Genomic DNA, 25022 nt, shown 5'->3' with positions numbered 1-25022 from the left:
TGTAAAACTGTGTAGCAAGTGATCAACATTTAGTCTAAAATAGTTTTCTTCTAAGACCATACTCTTATACATGATTAAAGAACTATAACATGGCAAATGATAGGTTACTTTCTCTAACTGCAGATCCTATAAAAATGCATTAAAAGATACTATCAACTTTGATTCTGCTCAACTACAAATAAAATGATTGATAGTCTCACATAACTAATTCTGGGAATTTCAATTACCAGGCAACTATAACTAGTGTTTCTGTAATAAAATCTATTCATTTTGCCTTAAATTATATAATATAGATTATACTAAATACAGGTTCCTATTTTTTATTAAGTGGCTTCTAAAAGTCAGTATCTTATAATTTGAAATGTACACCTGCATACATTATCAGTTAAGATAATATTGCAATAACTGAAAACATTTTGGGAAAATAAAACATTTTATGTCATACCTGTAAACTTGAATCAGCAAAAACAAGATATAATAAATTTACTTATTATCAAATATACATTTAAATGATTTATTGCTTGTGGTGAAACCCTGTTCTTTCACACTGTACAGATCATGTTGCAGATTCATTACAATGAGAGCACTTATAGTTGATGACTGATACACTTCCTTACCTCATCCCTCTTAAAAGGTACAATGAAATAAAAAATAAAAAAAGTAGGGTGCTGCTTCTGAGAAACATGAAGGCACCAACATCTTCATATGCATAACACCTGCTAAGGTTTTGTAAATTCAAGGCAATGTATGAGTTTGAATTCACATTTTTACATTAAACTGGTTGAAAAATCATTCCAATCATTTTAGTGTATATGCATTCTAAATTTAGTGTTTAATTTAATAGCAAGAACAGGAATAATAAAGCACTGCATAAAACCTATTGCACACCAGAGGAAGCAAATGATTCAGAGGCAGGCGCAGCGATCAGTAGGTTATGCTGGACATTAAGTATCTAATATTCTAATTCAGACAAGTATCTCAAGAAAATCAAATGCATTAAACTGAGCTAGGGGAGTGGAGGGGAGGAGAGGGCAGGGAAAGGAAGTCTCTCAGCTAGTCTTCTGACAGACTGCAGTGTACAATGCAAAAATAATAAATTAGTAAATGGGCAAGGTATTTAAAATGACAACATCAACTGGATCATTTTAATTATCTTTTTTCAAGTTGATTTTTTATTCGATTTGAAAAATAATAACATCAGAGAAATTGGAATAATGCCTGTAGTCCAGAAAAAAATAAATTTAATAATATCCTTTCCTTTACTTTAACTTCCTATAGTATATGGCCAGAGAAAAAGCACATTAATTATAAAAGAGCAACAATACTAGCATATACTTCTGACATAAACTATGAATGCAAGCAAGAGTCAGTAGATCGATATCTTTTAAGAGATGAAAGAAAACAAAATTTGCCAAGTTAAAATTCTACACTGAGTAGAAACATCCTTAAAAACAAAGAAACAAAAAACTAAATAAGGCCATTTTCATACACACAAAAGCTGAAAGAATTCTTTTCCAGCAAATTTTTCACAGCCTGAAATACTAAAAGAAGTTAAGACTAAAAGAAAATAATACCAAATAAATGGATAAAATCAGGAAAAAAAATGAAGGGCACACAAAGTAATAAATATGCCAGTAAATATAAAAAAGTGATGATGCTTAACATTCAAGGAATTAATAACAATACTTTATAAGTTAACATGTATAGTGGTAAAAATATATGATGATATATAAAAAAAGGTGGAAGAGGAAATGGAGTTAAACTGATGTAAGAAAGATTATTGCATTGTTTGGCAAATGGTAAAATTAGAACTGTAAGGTAGATTGTAAGAAGTCAGTGATGACTATTAAACAGAATGTTACATGAAAAAATATCCTATGTAATAATCTACACTAATAAAAGAGAAAAATGCTAATTGACCGTACCTTCACTACGCCAACAGACAATCAGAGCGAGTATACAAATTAACCCAAAAAAGATGGCGGTTAATTTGCATATGCAGAGGGAGGGAGGAGTGAAGACTGAAGACAGCATAGAAGGAAGAGGGAGGGAAAGCGGAAAGCAAGGTGGCTGCGGGAGGGAAAACACGCGCAGCCGCCACAAAGGAGGCCAGCCACAACGGCGGCGGCGGCAGCGGGTGGAGCGGGGCAAGCGGCAGCAAGCGGGATGGGGCAGGCAGCGGCGCGTGTGGCAGTGGCCACAGCGGCGACGGTGGTGGTGGCGGCGGGCAGGCCGGGCGGGTGGCAGCGGGCGGGGCGGGGCAGGGCAGGGTGGGGCACGTGCCCCGCTGCCGCCGCCGCCGTTGCGGCCACTGGAAGCCCTGTTCTTGCAGGAATCTTTCTGCAATGGGCCACGAGTCCTATATAATAAAAGGGTAATATGCAAATAGACCAAACGGTAGAATAACCGAACAACCAATCAAAGCATAATATGCTAATGATATGCTAAGGCTGCTCAACTGCTTCCTATGACATGCACTGACCACCAGAGGGAAGACAGTCAACTGGTCGACCAGTCGCTATGATGTGCACTGACCACCAGGGGGCAGATGCTCTGACCGGTAGGTTAGCTTGCTGCTGGGGTTTGGCCGATGGGGACTAAGCAAGATGGGCAGGACACACCCTGGAGCCCTCCCACGGTCCCTCTCTGTCCCAATCGTGCACCAGTGAGGTCCCTCAGCCTGGCCTGTGCCCTCTGCAATCTGGGACCACTTGGGGGATGTCAGAGAGTCTATTTCAGCCTGATCCAATCCCACAGGCCACTACCCTTAGGAGGGCGCCTGATGCAGGGCTCATGGCTGGTGAGCGCTGCTGTGGGCGGCAGGCACAGTGGGACTGGGATGAGCAGGAGCAGCAGGGAGGAACTGCAGGTGGCATTGGACTGTGGTTTCAGCCTGATCCCTGCAGGCCACCCAGAGGGACCCCACCTATGCACGAATTCATGCACTCAGCCTCTAGTATATAACTAAAAAGTAAATGGAGAGGAAAAATGGAATGAAAAACACTTGGCTAAATCCGAAAGAAACCAGGAAAAGAAGAATAAAGGAACAAAGACTTTGTGTGAGAAATAGAAAACAAATAGTAAAAGACAAAATTAAACTGAAATATATTAGTAATTGTATTAAATGTAACTGGACTAAGGATTACATTTAAAAGGTAGAGACTATCAGACTGGATAAAAAAATAAGACCATGGAACAAATTATACACTATTTGTAAGATACATGCTTTAAATATAAAGACAGAGATTGAAAGTAAAAGGATAGAAAATATCTCACAAACACTAACATAAGCTTGAGCAGCTCTGTCATATCATACAAGGTAAGAGTTCTACTTCTGGTAATGATAGAAGAAACCTATTAAAAACAATAATCTTAAAGCAATAGATAATCCCAAAAGCAGGCAGAAACCAGAGGGGTGTTACATGGAAAAAGGGAACATCTGAGTGAGTTTCCCATTTCTATGGCTTTTCTATTAAAGACAGACCACAGTTAGTTCATGAAGAAAAACTGACAGAATTAAGGGAAGAAATATTACTATCTCATTTCTGATATCAGAAAGATCAAATTTAACATATCACTTCTAAGTATGTATATTTGCTATAAGCTTTTTGTAGATATTCTTTATAATATTTAAAAAGTTTCTTTCTATTCCTACTTTGAAATATAATCATAAATAAATGAATTTTGTCAGTTTTTATAATTATTAAAATTATATAATTTTCTACTTATTCTGATATGTGGAAAATTAACATTTTTTAATATTAAACAAAACATGCATTCCTTGACCAAACCCAATTTGGTCATATTATAGTTTCTCTCTCTCTTTTTTTTTTAATTGCTTGATTCACTTAACCAACCTTTTTTAGTTCTTTTAGGAATATTTGCATCTAAATTCTAAAGTCATTTTTCCTGTAATTTTTCATTTTGTATTTTTCTTGCTAGGTTTTAGTATTAAGATTATTTTGGTCTCACCCAGCTGGCATGGCTCAGTGGTTGAGTGTCAACCTATGAACTAAGAGGTCACAGTTCAATTCCCAGTCAGGGCACATGCCCTGGGTTGAGGGCTCGATCCGCAGTGTGGGGCATGCAGGAAGCAGCCAATTAATGATTCTCTCTCATCACTGATGTTTCTATCTCTCTCTCCCTCTCCCTTCCTCTCTGAAATCAATAAAAATATTTTTTGAAAAAAAGATTATATTGGCCTCATAAAATGAGTTGGAGAATATAACCTTTTTTACTTTTTTTGGAATACTCTATATAAACATTGAGTGTTTCTTCTTTAAATATTTGGTAGAATTAACACCAAACAGCCTTTCCTTAGTGGAAGGCTTTTAATTATGTATTCAATTTCTCTAATATTATGGGATTATTCCATTTTTTCTTGAATATGTTTCTAAAAGACGTATTTTCTAGGAATTTGTTAATTTCTCCTTAATTTTCAAGTTTATTGACACAGCTGATGAAAATATCTAATGATGTTCTGTTGGAATGGAACACTTATTTTCCAAATGATAAGGCATTTTTCTTTCTATCTTCAGAAGCTTATTCTGCCTTCTTATTAAAGACCACAATTACAAAACTGGCAACAACTTCAAAAAGTCCACTAGGTTTAGTAACCTGTATTCCATAATTATCAGAAAAATGGCTGTCTGGAATTAACACTCTCTAAGACTAAGAATGAATTTTGAGGGAATTTCTTCCTATGAGGGAATCACTACTTCTTTCTTTGGTAGTGTGATCTATTTAAAATTCATTCATTCATTAAGCAAGGTTGCAGATACAAGGATAAAAGAGTCCTTACTGTCAAGAAAGTTCCTGTCTGGAGAAGGAGGCATTCTGGTAAAAAAACAAATAATCTCGTGAGATAAATTCTACTCTTCATGATACACACAGGCACAAGATGCTACAGAAGGAGAGAGAGGTAGCTTTACTTTCCTTACAGGATCCAGTTTCATGTGTTGGCAAGAACGGTGGAGTTGAGGGAGGCAGAGATAACATCCTGAATTGATTTGTGTCACATTAAGGAGCCTGGATAAGAGTGTACGATGGGATAGCATCAGCCCCTTTTAAATTATATGATTTGCATTTTAGAAAGTTAGAAATGAGAAAAATTTCAGATATTTATAAGGTTAACAACTTCAACAATTTAGAATTATCTAAAAGAAATATTGTAATCCTACTTATTAGAAGAATGAAAACCTACTTTCTATGGGAGTTTAAAAACTAAAAGTTAAAGGCTTGAGATGAGAAACTGCAGGCATAAATGAATAAATAACAGAAATTAAGAACAGGAAGCACAACAAAACCTACTAGGTTTCCATACCTATAACAAGATTCTCCATAAGGGCATTCAGGCCGGTCATCAGCTAGATCTTGACACATGACTTGTGCACCTCCATAATCACTATCACCAGGATGACTGAAATGTTGGAAATGAACAGGATTCTTCCTGTAAGGGTTACAAATATACAGTGAGAAAAAAATAACTAATAGAATATGCGAAATACTAAAAAATAATTAATAGGATATGGCAGGAAGCGAAGCAACACACATCTAATTATTCCAGAATGTGAACTAATATGCTACATTGTTAAAAACAAAACTCATCATGTATTCAATACAGAACTCTCCATGGTAACAAAATTAATTTCTAGTGAAGTATGGTAAGCCATGTATGTCAATTGATAATATTACTTTACAGATAAAAGTATAAGTGTTTAAGGACTTTTAATGAGCATAATTAGGCACTCTTTGCTAAGACTGAAAAAAAAAAAAACAGACTATTACCAACATTCTAGAAGTATCCACAGGTCTCCTTCTAATCATTAACTACCCAAAAGTAGATACTATCCTATCATAGAAAATAGTGTATCTCAAATTTTTTGGTTGCAAGAAAAGTTTACTAAAACTCCAGAGAGCTTTTGTTTATGTGGTTGTTTAACCTGTTAGAAATAAAAAAATAAGAAATTTAAAAGATATATTTAAAAATAACCCTTTATATGTTACTAGTGGCCTGGTACACGAAATTTGTGCACATTAAAAGGGAATTAATTAGAGGAAATATTTTAATATTGCTATTTGCCCTTTCTCTATAATACAAGTGTCCAGCCAGCCATGCCCCCATTGGGCGACACCAAGACCCAGCCGGCCCCACCCATATCAAGCCTCACCAGGTGGGGGATGCAGTCTCACATCCTGGCACCGGGGCCTCAGGTCCCCCAGCCCTGGCATCAGGGCGGGAGGAACAGCCTCTGGTCCCTGGCCCCGGGGCCGGGGGCACAGCCTCAGGGGGCACAGCCTCAGGGGGGCATGGCCCCGGCCCAGTGCCATGCAGCCTCAGGTTCCTGCTGATCAGTCCTTAAGGTGTCACAGTGTCACAGTGTTATGGCATCATGGCATGATGACCATTTGCATTTTAGCCTTTTATTATGATGACTAGAGGCCCAATGCATGAAATTCATGTAAGAGTAGGCCTTCCTTCCCCCAGCTGCTGGCACTGGCTTCCCTCTGGCACCCAGGACCCGGGCTTTATTCCGGCACCCGGGACCTGGGCTTCCCTCACATCCCTGGCTTGGTCCAGAAGGACGTCCAGTCTAATTAGCATATTATGCTTTTATTATTATAGATCATAAATAACATGTCTTAATGTAAATAACTCTACCTTCCCCAAAAAATTCATGGAGACACTGTTTCAAACTTTGAAAATGTATTTAATGTCTGGCTCAATCGTAATAGAGGGCATCTGGATTCTCAGATCTGCTTCTACATTCAATCATTAACAGTAATGCAGATCATGTAGCCTCTGGAAAACTCTGCTGTACATCTGTGAGTGAGAGAATTAGAGTGAAAAAGGCAAACTCACAAAATTTTAATATCATTATGAAAATGGTTTTATCCTTACAGATTTCCTAAAAGCTTCCTGGAAACCAGAACTTCTCAGGAGTCTCTTGACCATACTTTGAGAAGTGATGTTATAAAACAACACATTAGTTTTCTCTGTTCTTGAATTTAAATTGAAGAATATAGTATACTAGAGGCCCGGTGCATGAAATTTGTGCACGGGGGAGGGAGGTGTCCCTCAGCCCAGCCTGCACCCTCTCCAATCTGGGACCCCTCAAGGGATGTCCGACTGCCCGTTTAGGCCCGATCCTGGTAGGATCCAGGACAATCCAGGACACAATCCCTCTCACAATCCAGGACACAATCCCTCTCACAATCCAGGACAGCTGGCTCCCAACTGCTCACCTGTCTGCCTTCCTGATTGCCCCTAACCACTTCTGTCTGCCAGCCTGATCACTCCCTAACCACTCCTCTGCCAGCCTGATTGATGCCTAACTGCTTCCCTGCCAGCCTTATTGCCCCTAACTGCCCTCCCCTGCAGGCCTGGTCCCCCCCAACTGCTTTCCCCTGCAGGCCTAGGTCCCCCCCAACTGCCATTCCCTGCAGGCCTGGTCCCCCACAACTTCCCTCCTCTGCCGGCCTGGCCACCCCTAACTGCCCTCCCCTGCTGGCCTGATCACCCCTCACTGCCCTCCCTTGCAGGCCTGGCCCCTCCCAACTGCCCTCCCCTGCTGGCCATCTTGTGGTGGCCATCTTGTGTCCACATGGGAGCAGCCATCTTTGACCACATGGGGGCAGCCATCTTATGTGTTGGAGTGATGGTCAATTTGCATATTACTCTTTTATTAGATAGGATACTTCTTTGAGAATGACTTTATGTTTACATGATTACTCTATATTATTGGATGTAGCAGTAGTATATTTTCATTATTGTGTAACATTCCATTGTATGAAGTTGTTACAATTTATTTGTCCATTCTACTATTCATAGACCCTTAGGTTCATTCAAGTTATTGGCTTTTATAAATAACACTGCCATGAACATTATATTTTTGGTGTACATGTTTATGCATTTTCTACATATGCAGAAAACGCTAAAGATTCTACAAAAACCATTTAGAAGTAATACACTAATTCAACAAAACTGCAGGATAAATAATAAAAATAAGTTCTGTTTCTTTACATTCATAATAAACAATCCCAAAAGAAATGTTAAAATCAATTTCACTTACAATATCATTTTAAAAATATAACAGTTACAAATAAAATTAATCAGGAGGTGAAAGACTTGTACACTGATTTAATTTTTATTAAAGAAGACACAAATAAATGTAAAGATATCCCATGTTTGTGGAATGGAAGACTTAATGTTGTTGAGATGTCAACACTACCCAAAGCAATCTACAGATATAATGTAATCCCTATCACAATCCCAATGGCATTTCTTAGAGAAATTCATATGGAATCTCAAGGCACACCAAATATTCTTAAAAGGTAAGAGATATTCTACAAGTTTAAAAATTATGTTCCACATGTGGAACTAAGGCTTTTTTAAAACAGACAAAATTGTGAATAAATGCATAAATTCTAACTGTTGAAATTAAAAATTATTGTTATTCAAGTGCTAGAATGGCAAGGCACTTTAAAGAAAGATAATATGAGTGTGAAGTAAACAGAATATGTGATATATGCACACTATTGCAAAGAAGACAAACTCTACTGGGATGTATTGGTTTCACAAGTTGGAATCACAAAGAAATACTTCTGAAATAGTATTACATAATTATAAACACTCTAGTATAAATGTTATAGATGAAACTATAGGCTAAAACTAATGGATATTAATTTTAATAAATGATTAGAAAATATAGTGCAATATAATCAAATGAGGTAAGTATAGAAGTAACCAATGAATCCAGAAAAAATACATTCAGTTGTTTTAGAAGGCATCATAGTGATTCAAAAGGACCATTAAAAAATATAGAGGAAAATGCACAAGTATAATAAGATGCCTAAACACAACCTAAAATTATCTTGATAGTTATAATGACACAACTATTTATGAAGCTATCTTTCTAATATCTCAATAAGACACTAAATAAGCAAATATCTGGGTCTGAGTGATTCAATTTTCAAATCTGGAATCCCCAGTTCAAATCCTTGCATTAACCAGCACGTCTACATATGATACATCTAATTATTAAAACGTTATAGCACGATTTGCAAGAATGCACACTGAGAAAGTATAAACCAAGTAGATACATAAAAAAGCTCCTAATATTTAGGCCAATGTGTTTTAGTAGGCTTTTAATGCATGATAACATATATCTACATAGCTATATGCCATTGAAATAATGGAATTATATGCTACCTATAATTTCATTTTACCTGTAGCAGTTTGCCCCATACATGCAGGATGTTCTCTTGACCTTGTTTTCTTCAGAACCTTGTAGAACTGGATCAGCTGCTTTTGCATGCAGAGTTGCAGGGTTGGAGGGATCAGAGCTAGGCCCAGGACAAGATCCTTGAGACTCCCCATGGGAAGATTTGCCTTGGGCACTCGAACAACTCTCAGAACAGCTCACTGTCTCTTCTTTATTTCGTGTTCCTTTAGTGATGATTTCATCTTCAGAAACCTTACCAAGTTCCTCTGTTGGGATTTCATTTCTCAGTGCATTAGTCTTCTTATTACCCACATCTGTGTTACTTAATATGATTGCAGAAACTGATTGTGGCATTTCCTATAAAACAAATCAGAAAAAAAATGTAAAAAGGAATATGTAAACTTAAGCATAAAAGCATGGCACTACAAGATTCATGCAATATGTATATTTTTAAATTTTTAATATTTACTTCATTCAGAATTATTAAAAATACAATTTTCTATGTCTCTAGTTAATAACTTAAAAAAAACATAGTTATTAGAAAAGAATTTATAGCTGGACCAAACCATTCTAACCATGTCAAACATTCCATAAAAGATAACCAGAAAAAACAGAAATGAAGCATAAGCAAATACAACATTTGCTTTCATTTGAATATAATCTTCCTCAAAAAGCCTAATAAATCTCTTAAGTTTTCTGTTCAACAATGTGTTTCACTCTTAACATGCACAGTCCTTATAATTTCTTGTAAGTTACTGCAATACTTCATTTCTCCCATCTAAATATCATGATTTTTCCCTATAACTGAATAATAAAATTGCTCCTCCCTCACAGATAAATTTACATGAAGCTATATTATGGCCAGCTCAGAAAATAAACATGATTCCTCTGACATGATCTGAGTAAAAGTTTCAGTTTAATCAATTAGAGGGGTTGTGAACCAGGTCAGTATTCTCATTAACACTATAAGACCTTTTTCATTTGTACTTACTGCCAGCACAAAGAGTAAACCTGGTCCTATGTTATTAAAGATGACCGCTTACTGACTAATACTTCCTTTGGAGTGAAAACACTGCTCAGATACACCCCAGTCCTCCTGGGAACCATTTCTAGGAAGTGATGACAACATACTAGATACATATGAATGTTCACCCCATGTATAACTGAGGACTCATGTATACTGGCTGCATCTGGAAAAAGCTGATTTTGATATTACTTAATGCCTAACAGTTCCAATTTCTTGAGAAGATATTACTAACATGGCTTCTTTTGGACAAATTACTTGTATTTTAATACTTTTCTTTTTTAAAAAACTCAGTAATTTTAAAATATTATCCAAACTGACTTAATAATTTATAAATGGAACCTAAGTCTTATAATGTTTCTTATAATAAATAACTATTGGAAAAGCAATCATTGGCTACCTCTTGGAGCTAACCTTCCGCTGGTGACATTTATACCATTCTTCTAAACCATAAACTCTTTTTTCCTTAAGCTGCTCAACCACACCCCATTCTCATCTCCCTCTGCTGCAGGACCAACCAACACATGCCAGAGACTGGATCTCTGGGGTGGGACTGAGACAATCCTGGGCCACCTCCCCACTGGGCAGTCTCCCACCAGGTCAACTCTTATAGGTTGCTTTTCTGCCTGTGCAGGTACTAATTGGGTAAGTAGGCCAGCAAATCCACTGGCTAAGCCAATGTCCAAGTAAATGCCATTCTCTTCTTCCTGTTGGTATATCTAAACTCCACAAGTAATTCTCTCAGAGCCCCCTCTTCTCTTGATTTTAGAAAGGCAGAAAAACCTTCTCTACACAAGCATAGCACTCCCCCAAATCTAAAAGCCTTGTCTCTCAGTTCTCTTTGTATACAGCCTAAAGGTGGGCCAGTGAATGCCTTTCAACAAGCCCCACGGGAAAGGTCTGGCTTTCACTGTTGGAGGCTCCTTTCAAACATGAAATACTCATAGTGTTGTCCCAGGTTTGGGCCTCAGCAACAGTTATAGGACAATGGTGAGAGGGGGAGCCCCACTCAACATCCTTCACACTTAAGTAGAAAAAAGGAAACAAGGGTACAGCTAGGGAGGAAGTTAAATAAATTAGAATGCATTCTTACTATAAAACACCATGTAGAGGTTGAAATATATATATACACATACATATATGTGTGTGTGTGTGTGTGTGTGTGTGTGTGTGTGTGTGTGTGTGTATTGAGTGGCCAGATTATTATGATCTCTGAACTCATAATAATCTGGCCACTCAGTGTATATCCTCCTATATAATAAAAGGCTAATATGCAAATAGACCGAATGGTTGAACAACTGAACAACCGGTCGCTATGACATGCGCTGACCACCAGGGGTGTGTGTGCGGAACATGGCAGGTGTTGGCCACAGTGGGATGGTGTAGCAGGTCAGCGGGGGTGCCAGACCAAGGCCAGGCACCAGTCGCTGTCATTGGGGTGAGCCTCTGGTGGTTACTGAAAATTCTTTTCTCCTGCTTGCCATGGTCCCGCCCAGCACTAGCACCAGCCCTGCTCACACCTGCTCCTGTCACACCTGCTCCTGTCACACCTGCTCACACGGCGCCAGTCCTGATCACTCAGCGCCATTAGCAGGTGTGAGCAGTGGCTTCTGGCCCTGATCGCCCTGAGGGCTTCTCCACCTCCCCCTGCTCCTGAGGGGCAATCAAGGCAGCAGCTGCCACTCACACTGGCTGCTGGCGCCGGCCCCAATCACTCCATGCCATCAGCAGATGCAAGTGGGGCCTGCACCATCAGTGCGTGGGAGCGGCAGCGGGAGCGGGGCTGCCAGCAGACAGGGGCCCTGGGGCATGGCAGGATGAGCCAAGACCCACCCCTGTACCCACCACAGCCTCACAGCCCACAGTTCCTTTCAAGGTGCACGAATTTGTGCACTGGGCCCCTAGTATATAATAAAAGGCTAATATGCAAATTGTCCCCTCAACCAGGAGTTTGACCAGCAGGCAGGCCGGCCAACTGCCCATGTCCCTTCCCCCTGGCCAGGCTGGCCGGACCCCACCCATGCACGAATTCATGTACTGGGCCTCTAATGTGTGTGTGTGTGTGTATGTGTATACACACACACACACACACACACACACACACACACACACACACTGAGTGGCCAGATTATTATGTGTTCAGAGATTATAATAATCTGGCCACTCAGTGTGTATATGTGTGTGTGTATGTGTGTGTGTATTTTTTTTTATTTTATATAGAGAAAGAAGAAAAGAGAAAGGGGGGGGATGGAGAAAAGAGAGAGAGAGAGACATCAACTTATTGTTCCACTTATTTATGCCTTCATTGGTTGATTCTTATATGTGCCCTGACTGGGGATCAAACCTGAAATCCTAGCACATGGGGATGATACTCTAACCAACTAAGCTACCAGGCCAGGGCTTTTTTTTTTAATTAACCAATAACAATATACATAGTACCATGATCCCAGTCAGCTTTTTTTTTTTAAAGCCCTATATAGCTATGTGTTACTTACTTGTATAAATCTAAATGAAAAGGTTTAGGATACAAATAAAAATATTTGTAAGATAATGGGACTGAAGGATAAGACAATTCAAGATATATATGTTTTATTCTACATGCTTCTGAATACTCTGTGTTGGTGGTGTTGTTTTTTCACATCAAGCATGTATTACTTTGCCATTTAAAAATAAAAAACAAATAAAAGAAAATGAAATAAAATATAAGGCATGAAATGTTTGGCATCATATTTCAACTCCCTCTACTTCCATGAAATATAAGGAAGGATTTGTTTTATTTTTAAATATCTTTACAAGAAATATGTTTAACACATTAATTTATTCTAAAAGAGAAAGAAATTATAAAGTCACAGATATAAATTCTATGGGTCAGGGGGTTCTCAAATATACCATTTTAAGAGTCACAGAAGCTAGAACTCATAATGTTCTTTATGGAACTCCATGAAATATTGATATCCAGTAGACCCTTGGCATTCAAGAATTTAACAATCATGGTTTCAATTATTTATAAATGATCCCCAAAATCCATTACATGCAGTAATTTGTAAGTTTGCTGAGACATAAATTTGCACTGTGCCAATTACAAAGCTCATGAGCCAGAGCAAGTGAACTAGCAACTGAGGGAACAGGAAAAATGCAAGGTGCTCTGTACTTGGAAGAAGTAGGGGAAAGGCAGAAAGTTCCATATTTTATAAAATACCCACATTGCTTATTTCTTAGATTGGATGAAAATATGAAGAATGAAGTATGGGAGGCTAGAGATTCATTATAGAGAGGACGGATCCCCTACACTGTAAAAATACATGCTAGGAGACCTCAGGGATGGAGGAGCATGGAGCTCATGGAAGGTGACCTTGGTGCTTGGAGGCAGCTGGATTGCATTATTAAGGCTATTAAAATAGTTCATTAACTTGAACTATTCCTTCCTCCCATTCCTCCACCATCTGAAGTTTTCATGTACTATAAGGGACAGAATAAAAAACTTCCTCCTAATACTAGTTCAATGAGGTAATTCATCATTGTTTCCAAGCTGCTCTTGGAAAGAATGTCTGTGCTCATAAGTTGCTTTAAAAGTCCTACATCCATCCCATTAGCACCCACATGCTAGAGACTAAAAAATCCTAAACTCTAGCCTCACATTCACTCTTGAGCTTCAAACTCATATATTTATTCAATCACTAGCTAGACATTTCTTCTTCAATATCCAATGCACCTTAAACTCAAAATGTCAAAATTGAATCCCTCCCTCTGTATTCTGAACCATAGCTATGCCGACATAACTTATCCATTCATTTCAGCCAGAACCTTGGAAGTGTGCCTTTCCCTCCTTTCCTCCACTTTCCCCAGATCCAAGCAACAAGTCCTACAGTTCTGCTTCCTAAACATTACTCTAATCCAATGCCTTTGCTTCATCCTTAAAGTTACTGCCCTGGGTCCTGTTCTCTTCATTTCTTGACCGTGTTACATAATTCCCTAATCGCCTCCCTCTTCCCCCAATCTTCCCATCTCTCCTCTGCAGGGCTGCCAGGGTTATCTCTGTGGCTGAAAACATCTCAAGGTCTTCCCACTTCTGACTTCACCCTCATCTCACACTGCCACCCACTTTGCACTGAGAACTCTCAGCATATCATTTGTATCCCCCCTGCTCATATACCTGCGGCCCCATCTACCTGCGATGGACTCCTACCTCTACCTCTTCTACACCTGGGCTGTACCTACTGCTCTTTTGTTAAGATTCAGCTCCATCATTTCTTTTAGGAACCCTTCCCTAGGAATCCTCCAGCTGGCGTGGGTAGTCCCCCTCAAAGCCCCCATAAAAATCAATATGTGGTCACATTATTTTATAATTCAAATCATGTCCCTAGGATCCCTTATTAAGTCCATCTTTTTCATCTTTTAATCCCAAATTCTTGTACACTGCCTTGCACATGACTGCTTAGTATAATGATTATTAGATTAATCTTTGAAGAAAAAAAGGAATTTGAATATCAGCTTTGCCATTTCTTAACCTTTGACTTTAAACAAGTTGATTTAAACTCTCAGAACCTCAGGTCTCATAATCTAAAAACCAGATATATAATCAACCTACTTTCCAGGATTTTCTAAAAATTAAATGAAATAATATCTTAGTGCTGGGTCTAGCCCAGAATAAGAGCTCACTAAATGGTTGTAGTTTTTTGTTTTCATTTGTTATTGTTAATAGCATAATTAATGCCCACTATATTACTACTATTAATGAATGCTTATTGAGTGCATGAATGAATGAATGATAAATGAAAAGATGTTTCTATGGGACTGACCAGAACTATGCTATAAATGGTACTAACCCAAATGACCAATCAGGAGTAAAGGGTATAAGATCCCTTGATTTAATAAACCAATACTTAGGAGCTCTGGGGAATATAGCCTTTCCTAAGAAATAGCTGTGTAAGTAAGCATTATAGTCTTTATCTCCTCTGCCATTTCCCTAAAGAAAAATGAGTTAAGACTCCACAGCAGGCATCTATCTGTAGAGAAATGAGATACTTAACAGCCAGCTTATTTTTCAGCAATTATTATCACAGAGGGAAGCTGCACAGAGAGGACAGAGCAGGAAGTATATCTGGAAATGGCTCTTATCACCAAAGCATCCACCTCCACATATAGTCCATTTGCTCTGAATGAAATACAGGTGTATTTGCAAGTTGCTCCCAAATAGTGTGGCATAACAGAACACTTTAGCTCTGATTTTTTCTCTCTCTTATGAGACAGACTTTCATTTCTATTAGGCAGCTTTCACAGATTTATCACCCCTGCCTCAAACCAAGAAAGTCCTCCCCATCTCTTCCCCAACTGCCATATTTGTTAAGAACATTTTCAATCTCTTCCTCGATATTCTGTTAGTCATCAGGTTTGTTCATTCTATCTTCAAAATGTCTCTCTCATTTCTCTACTTCTCTCTGGTCCCAATGGCACCATCCCAGTCCAGGCTTTCATTCCCTGTGGCCGCCTGTGGCAGGTTCTTAGGCAGGTCCTGCCTCCATCTTACATATCACTGCTACACGCTCCTAACCACATAACTCTCACTCAAAATACTTCAAAAAGTATCTGAAACCATAAAATACAGTCCTGATTTCTTACTGAATCTGGCTTTCACCCTGGTTTGTTCTGTAGCTTCCTCCTCTGCTCTTGCCCATGCATATCCATACACACACATCCATGCACACACACACACACAAGACACTGCAGTGTAGATAGACATCCATGGACCACACACTTCCTGCGTCTGCACCTCTCCTCAGCAACTATGCCTTTCACTGACATTACTCCTCCTTACCAAACCAACTTGCTAACAGGCCAGCCATCTTTCAACACCTAACTCAAATACCTCCTTCAAAAGAGGTTAACTTAGTCTTTCCTGCCCCTGCCCAGGGTGTACCCCAATGTTCCCAACCATTTCCAGCCTCCTTATTTGTTAGGTTGATCTCAACCAACCTAAGAAAACTACCAGTTGTTTTCCTGCTCTCTGAATTTATCCAAATCTAACTATAGTATTTTTAAAAAGTATAATGTACATCATTCATTTCTTCCTAGACCTCTTTCCTCCATTCATTATCAAATGACTGAGAAAGGGGTAATACTGCCTCATCTTTCTGACCACTATGAATGGTCAAAATGGAGATTCCATTATCCAAGTTCCTATAATTTAACACTAAAGCAACCACAGAGACAAGACACACTTGTGTGTGTGTGTTGTTTTTTTCTCTTAACTTAAAAAACTGAATAACATGAGCCTAAAGCTACCTGTGACCATGTTGTAGACCATGTGAAAAAAGCCTGTCAATAGCAGTAAAGAATAATTCAAGAAGCAAAAATAAGAAAACCATAGACCAACCTGATTTGATCAAGTCTCTGGCTGGTCCCTATGATCTATAGTTCCTGCTGTTTTTCTTTCCATTCTGGAAATTGAATTATTCCTATATCTTTGTGTGGGATACAGTCATCAATGATGGCTGCCAATAATCCTGCCCATACCTTCTATATAAATCATTCCACTGGACAAGTGGAGTCTAATCCCCTTCCCCTGAATCTAAGTGGTAACTTCTTCTGACCAAAAGATTGCTGCAGAATGATCATGTACCAGTTCCAGTTCTAGGCCTTCAGAGACCTGAAAGCTTCTTCTTTCACTCTGTCAGGCACAGATTCTCAGTTTAGACTACTTAATAGTTAAGTGGAAGGAGGAGGCCCAGCCAGCCCCCAGTCATTCCATCAATCCTTGCTGGGGCACCATTCCTGAGAGTGAAGCCACCATGGATGCTCTAGCCTCAGCTGAGCTCCCAGCTGAATGCAGTCAAGCTGACACCAAAATTGTGTCATAAAAGAATTGCCTAGCTGAGCTGAACCAACCCACAGAATTATAAGAGATAATAAATCATTGCTGTGCTAAGCAACTAAGTGCTGGGGTAGCTTGTTTCCCAACAATAGACAGCTGATATACTTTATTTTGCTTATGTTGATTCCATCTGTCATTTACAACCCAGTTAGGCTTCCATCTGTCATTTACAACCCAGTCCTAATTAAACTGTGTATAGGACATACCACTATTTCTGTTAAAGTTCATAAATTCAAGCACCCTCATTTCACTCCCCAATTAGATAATTACATAACTGGTAAGGGGTGACATAAGGAAACTGATGAAAAATGAACTATTTCAGAGCAATTCTCTGCATTATCAGAAGTTACAGAGCCACAAAACTCTTGCAGACAATCTCATATGTACGGTAGAGAAATCCATTGTACCCAAAATGAAAAGACCTATGTTTGAGGCCCTTGGTCTCTAGCAATGTGCTCTTGGGCCCAGTTACCTCCAAGGTGTTTAATGATGGTACATCAGTAGCTCTCAACCTTGTGTGCACATTAAAATTGAAAATGTTTATTTAAAATAATACTGATGTGCAGGCCACACAGACCAACTGAATCAGAATCTCAGGAGTAGGCCCCAGTGGGGTAAGGTGATTTCTGCCCCTTCTCTCTTCCTCCTTTCTCTCTCTTTCCCAGGAAAATGTGACTGATTCTTCCCAAGTGAACTGACCCAAGTCTACTCTGCAGGCCTGGCCAAACGGTTCTTAGCCCCACATAATTTAGGATAGTGTGCACTGAAGTGATTGAAATCTCATGCTATTACAGTATAAACAGGCAGCCCGCACCTCCTGTTTTCACTCTTTTGTAACTTTCCCTCTCACCTGCTTCTGCACTGCAGACATCCCTTCAGGACCAGCTGCAAGCCAGTGTTAAGAGTGAAACTGGGTGGGGATGGAGGGTGGGGCTTAGAAAGTTCATCTTGGGTCTCAGTCTAAGTCCTCATCTCTGACCCAGCTTTATCAAAAAGCCCTGCATAAAAGGTTATGAAAAGGTAATGAAACCTTGAACCCTGTTTCTCCTGTGCTATGAGAGCTGAATCTCCCTCAGAAACCCTAAGATTAGGAAAAGAAATTGGCCAAGTAGAGCTCATTCATTTTGATGAATACTACTTTGATGTCATCAAAATCTCACAAATACCTTAAATATTTTGGCCCTGTTTACTGCTCCTCTCTAAAATCTATCCGTTAAAAAGGTGTTTGTGTAAGTTATACTTGTGATCATCAAACTGATGGGTTGAAATAACATAGTAAAACATGTATACTATAGATTTTATTCTGAAAAAATAAACTTCTTTTCTTGGAAAATAAAGGCAGTCATAATAATATGTTCAGTTAGTAGAGCATGTTAGGTCTCAAAGCAAATAAGTTTTACCTTATAAGCTTTTACGGGCAATACACTGAGTCAGAAAACACTTTGTTTTCATTTCTTAAACTTGACTCCAAAAGCAAGCAAGGGTTCGGGCTATAGTTATTAGACCCCACCTCTCTAGCTGGAAGAAGGATCCAGTAGGAAGTTGGATCTGCTCTGGTGGAGACGAGGCAGGAATGAGAGTATTATAAAAAACCCGACCCTTGGGAAGGCTACTGGCCTTTCAATCACTTCAGTGCACACTATCCTAAAACCAATCCTATCCTTTGGCTCTCATTGAGACTAAAAAGATGAGGGCCACAGAGCTCAGCCGTAGGTCTACAGGATCATGAAAACAGTATCTGAAGCCACCCCTCCACCAAGAGGAAGAATATCTGACCTTTCTGCTCCAGGGATATCATTTTTTTCTTCTTCTCTCCTGTTATATGCATCCAATATAGGCCTAATTTTCTTTAAGTACTCAGTGCTAAAGAATGCATAAGTCATCCAAACTATTTTAGTAAGTTAGCAAAAACTGAAAGAGAAGGTTTATAAATACTGGAAGTTAGCCCAGAAGTAATCCTGCAACAGGCTATTAAGAATTAGCCCATTAGTTGTTCTCTGAATACTCATCAAGAAAAAGGTGGTTTGCCCTAAGCCGGTTTGGCTCAGTGAATAGAGTGTTGGCCCTCGGACTGAATGGTCCTGGGTTAGATTCTGGTCAAGGGCATGTACCTCAGTTTCAGGCTCGATCCTGGGTCCTGGTCAGGGCATGTGTGGGAGGCAACCAATTGGTGCGTCCCTCTCACACCAACCTTTCTCTCTCTGTTTCTTCCTTTCCCTTCCACTCTCTCTAAAAATCAACTGAAAAATATCCTCGGGTGAGGATTAACAAACAAAAAAAGAAAAGAAAAAGGTGATTACATGCCATTTGAGAATAACTAATATAATAATAAGAAGCCAGTTTTTAATAATGGAGGTTCCAATTATAACCACAGTCAGGTGGTCTTTAACTTTTCCCCAGTCTGAAAATTTCTAAATAACTTTGTTTTCTACAATGCAAATACTATATTAAAGCCAGCAAAATAAGAGCTAGTTTTTCTTTTTATAAACTTCATAAACTCATTAGTAAGAAGCAATTTTGTTTTTTCCTTGCTGTATACAACATATAATTAATTGCTATATAGAACACTTGATTAAGAAAACAATGAGATAATTATTTTTTTTAATCACCTTGGATGAAATGATAGACTCTTCCTGATTAGCATTTCTGCACTTTTTTCCTGTGTCTTGCTCTGCTGATGTACTTTCTGAGCTTCCTGGTGAAATCAATCTCTTTCTTCCTTGCTGTGTTATGTTTTCTTGGGTTTTATTTTTGCAGACTCCTTCTCTTCCACTTTTCCGGTTTACATTATCTTAAACACACATAAGTACACATACACAAAGAAAAAGGAGGAGAAAATTATCTCCTATATCTTCCAATGTCAATATTCAATGCCCCCAAAAAACACAAAAAACAAAATAACAACAAAGAAAGAAAGAAAAAGGATGAAGAAGCTAGTAAAATTAAAGTTCCATTATGGTAATGTCAACTTGAAAATACTTATTTGCAAATCTCAAAAAGTATTAAGCAAACAATAGCCAAGAGCTCCAGCCCTGGAGTTAGCAAGATTAAGATGCTAATGAGGGCAGACTCCATCCTTAACTATTTCACCTCACCTCTCTGAACAAAGCTTTCATCATTTGGAAAAAGGAAATTATAATAAACTAGAGGCTCGATGCACAAAGATTCGTGCAAGAATGGGCCTTCCTTCCCCTGGCTGCCGACACTGCCTTCGCTCTGGCCAGAGTCACCTTTCCACTCTGGCCCGGAGCCGCCTTTCTACCTTCCCACGCTGCCCAGAGGCCCGGAGCGGCTGGGGCGGTACAGAACATCTGCATATGCAAATTAACCCACCATCCTGATTGGCTGGTGGGTTAATTTGCATGTTACTCTTTTATTCTGTAGATAGCTCATGGTGTTATTAAAAGGAGTAAATGAACTGGATCGGAAAACTGTGGTACATCTACACAATGGAATCTATGCTGCCATAAAAAAGAAGGAATTCTCATCATTTGCAGCAACCTGGATGGAATTGGAGAACATTATGCTAAGTGAAATAAACCAGTCAATGAAAGAAAAATACCACATGTCTCACTCATTTAGGGATAGTAAAGAACATTATAAAGTTGAACAAAAAGATAGATACAGAGACAGTAAAGCATCAAACAGACGTTCAAAGTACAGGGGGAAAGTTTGGGAAAGGTGGGGGAGTTATGAAATCAAACGAAGGACTTGTATGCATGCATATAAGCATAAACAATGGACGTAAAAGGAGTAAATGAGGTAAGATATGTAAACTAGGAGAGTACCTGATATATGTTAGCTATCATATTTTTTTTATTTTAGCATTGAATTTCTCTAACAAAAAAATCTGACATGAATTTTATATATATTTATTGAGCCCCAACAGCCACAGTGAGGAATTCAACTTAGGTTACCTTACAGATTAAGAACCCAAAATAATCCAAAATGGAGAGTGACCTCTGCAAATTTCACCACAGAAGAAAGTAAATCTCACTAACAATGGACACTATATCCCATGTTATACTTCTCGATTCACTATAACTAGGAAACTTATGTCAGTATAATATTTTGTTAACAAATTCATGAATTATCTCATCAGAAAGGAAGATTTACATATTTTAAGAGGAAAGTCTTCATGGTTAGTTGTCTATTTCCTCTACACTTAAATGATAGCTTCATGAGGACAGAGACTATATGTGCCTTGTCCACTGTTTCCCCCTTGTCCACAGTTCTCCAGTACCTAGAACTGTGCCTCAATATGCTAACTGCATGACTTGTGAACATAAACAGAATTTGTCCAAAGATTCCCTTGAGAGCCTGGATATAGGTATGTAAGGCAATCCGTAGTCACTATTCTAATGTGGTAATGTAAGGGTTAGCAAACTTTTTCTGTAAAAAGTGAATATTTTAAGCTCTGTGGCCCATATAGCATCTGTCACAACTATCTAACTCTGCCTTTGTAGTGTGAAAGCAACCATAGAGAATAAAAACATAGATGGGCCTGGCTGTATTCCAATAAAACTTTATTTACAGAAACAGGCAGTGGGTTAAATTTGGCTCAGGAGCTATAATTTGCTTAGAGCTATTCTAAAGAATAGTCAAGTAACCTGAAAAAACAACTCCATTAAATTCAGAGGAAAAATACTAATAGAATATGTATTATCCATATTATTAAACAGGAAAATCAGCTGAATCAACATAAAAATAATGCATTTATTAAAGGAAACTTATGAATAAATTAATAACTAAACTTATATAATTATTTAAATATTTGTTTTAAATCTAGGTTAGGAGACATTCCACATCATTTTAGAAATTGTCAGAAATAGGACTAAATAGAATTGTACAGTTTGGTAAAACAAATGACCAAATGCTAAAATGCTATAACGTGATGAATTTGTCAAACCAAGGAAAATAGCCAACTAAGGTATTGTTTACTATGCTAAAAACTAAAAAATGCAAATTAAATCAGACACAGTTTCTGCCCAAATGGCAGTGTATCAAATTGCAAGTGGCAATCCTATCTAACACAAGAGAAATATGCAAATTGACCATACCTCCACTACATCCACATGCCCACCATCCAATCAGGAGCAAGTATGCAAATTAACCCAACCAAGATGGCTGCGGCCACAGAGCGAGCAGGAGGCTTGAGTTTCCCTGGCAATGGAGGAAGCCAAGCTTCCTGCACACCCTGGCCAGCCTGGACTCCACTCAAGGCTACAAAGTTTCAATTATAGAAGATAAATAAATCCCAACAAAAATGGCTGCGGCCACAAAGCAAGCAGGAGGCTTGGCTCCGCTCAAGGATACAAAGTTTCAATTATAGAAGAGAAATAAATCCCAGATACCAGGGCCTCCACTTGGGTCGCCAGGGGGCATGGCCAGCCTTCAAACCACCACAAGCCCCTTGCCCAGGCCACCCCATACCCCAAGGGAACCCTCACCCTGATCCGGGACACTCTTCAGGGCAAACCAGCTGGCCCCCACCCATGCACCAGGCCTCTATCCTATCTAATAAAAGTGTAATATGCAAATTGACCAACACTCCAACACACAAGATGGCTGCCCCCATGTGGACACAAGATGGCTGCCACAAGATGGCCAGCAGGTGAGGGCAGTTGGGAGGGACCAGGCCTGCAAGGGAGGGCAGTTGGGGGTGATCAAGCCTGCAGGGGAGGGCAGTTAGGGGTGACCAGGCCGGCAGAGGAGGGAAGTTGGGGGCGGCCAGGCCTGCAGGGAAGGGCAGTTGCGGGGGACCAGACCTGCAGGGGAGGGCAGTTAGGGGTGACCAGGTCTGCGGGGTAGGGCAGTTAGGGGCAATCAGGCTGGCAGGGGAGTGGTTAGGGTGTGATCAGGCTGGCAGGCAGAAGCGGTTAGGGGCAATCAGGAAGACAGGCAGGCGAGCAATTGGGAGCCAGCAGTCCTGGATTGTGAGAGGGATGTCTGACTGCCCATAAATGGGCAGTCGGACATCCCTCAAGGGGTCCCAGATTGGAGAGGATGCAGGATGAGCTGAGGGACACACACCCCCCATGCACAAATTTCGTGCACCGGGCCTCTAGTCTTATATAATAAAAGCCTAATATTCTAATTGTCTGGTTGGCCGGTCAGCCATTCAACCAATCAAAGCACAATATACTAATGATATGCTAAGGCTGCTCAACCGCTCGCTATGATGTGCACTGACCACCAGGGGGCAGACACTCTGCCCGGTAGGGATCCGGCCAATTGGGACTGAGCGAGATGAGCCAGACAGACCCTAGAGCCCTCCCGTGGTTCCTCCCCAGGTGGCCAACTTCCTGCGTCCCTCCCCAGCCCCAATCGTGCACTGATGAGGTCCCTCAGCCTGGCCTGCAATCCGGGACCCCTTGGGGAATGTCGGAGAGCCGGTTTTGGCCCAATCCCGCAGGCCAGGCCAAGGGACCCCACTGGTACACGAATTCATGCACTGGGCCTCTAGTATGTACATAAAATTCTAAATTTAAAAATATCTATATTTAGCCCTGGCCGGGTAGCTCAGTTGTTAGAGCATCATTCCTATATGTCAATGTTGTAGATTTGATCCCTAGTCAGGGCACATACAAGAGTCAACCAATGAATGCATAAATGGGTGGAGCAACAGGTCAATGTTTGTTTGTTTTTTCTATCTCTCTCCCTCTCCCTTCCTCTCTCTAAAATCAAATTTCAAAAAAAAGAAACAGATAGTTCTGTTACTCAAACTGTCCTTGAGCCTATGTGGAAAAACTTCTAATTCATTTTATATGAATGCTGATATAGCTCTATCACCAAAATCTAACATAGTTGGCATACATGGAAAAAAATACAAACCATAATTGTGAGTATAGATACAAATGTTCTAAACTAAATATTAGCAAATCTAATCTAACAGAGTATAAAAATAATAAGCCATTATGATAAACTGAACTTATTCCAGGAACACAGCATGGTACAACATTAGGAAATCTACCAATATCATTAATTACATTAACACATGAAAATGCAAGACTATGTCTATACTGAAAAAATATCCAGAGAATTCAATAGTTATTCCTGGAAAAAAACAACAACAAAAAAACAACAACCACACTTTCTAAACATAAGAGTACCAGAATCAATCTCAATCCTATTAAATGCTGAAAAACTAACAGAATTCCTATTAAAATCAGAATAAGAAACAGGCACCAATTTTACCCATTTTTATTTAAAATTTACAGTTTCAAGTGCATGAAATAAGGTCAGAAAAATTTAAGAAGCAGTAGATAGATCAAAAGAGCCAGAAATGTCATAGAAGCATGGAACAGACTGACGAATTTCAGAGGGAAGGGAAGTGGAGTGGGAAGAGATTAACCAAAGACCTTATATGCATAACTCATGCACACAGAAAATTGCAGTGAAGGCTTCAGTTGGAGGAGAGGTGTGGAATTGAGGGAGTCAATGGGGGGAAAGAGGGATATCTGTAATACTTACAACAATAAACATAATTTTTTTAAAAAAAGAGCCAAAATGTCATAATTCTATAAATATGATTACACAGCTGGAAAATCCAAGGGGCTAAAAAAACTATTATAATTAATTAGATCATTTAGCAATATTGCTGGAAATAAAATAAATACAGGATGGGGCAAAAGTAGGTTTACAGTTGTGAGTACAAAAACACAGAGTTTATTACTGTACTAGAGGCCCGATGCACAAAATTCATGCAAGGGGCTCAGCCGTTGCAGCCCTGGCTTTGTCCAGAAGGTCATCCAGACGGTCGTCTGGAAGGTCATCCAGATGGTAGTTCTGCTGTTTGGTCTAATTAGCATATCAGTTCTTTATTATATAGGATTATTTATTAATTATTGCATTATCACTCCTCTGATCCTACTACAATCTAAACTAGCATTATGCTGTCCAC

At 39.3% G+C, this 25022-nt stretch overlaps 1 protein-coding gene across 1 annotated transcript in view; it reads right to left on the bottom strand.

Moving 5' to 3' along the window:
- The window catches only part of APLF (aprataxin and PNKP like factor), a 67232-nt gene that overhangs the window by 8246 nt on the left and 33964 nt on the right, over positions 1 to 25022 (bottom strand). Inside the window, exons 6-8 of the mRNA XM_054728000.1 lie at positions 19729 to 19910; positions 9229 to 9581; positions 5324 to 5449 (exon numbers count right to left, since the gene is read on the bottom strand). Coding sequence (XP_054583975.1) covers positions 5324 to 5449; positions 9229 to 9581; positions 19729 to 19910 — 661 coding nt within the window. The remainder of the gene's footprint in view (positions 1 to 5323; positions 5450 to 9228; positions 9582 to 19728; positions 19911 to 25022) is intronic.

The sequence above is a fragment of the Eptesicus fuscus genome, chromosome 16 (assembly GCF_027574615.1).
Source record: "Eptesicus fuscus isolate TK198812 chromosome 16, DD_ASM_mEF_20220401, whole genome shotgun sequence".
Taxonomy (NCBI): domain Eukaryota; kingdom Metazoa; phylum Chordata; class Mammalia; order Chiroptera; family Vespertilionidae; genus Eptesicus; species Eptesicus fuscus.
This window is presented reverse-complemented; position numbering and strand designations above follow the sequence as displayed.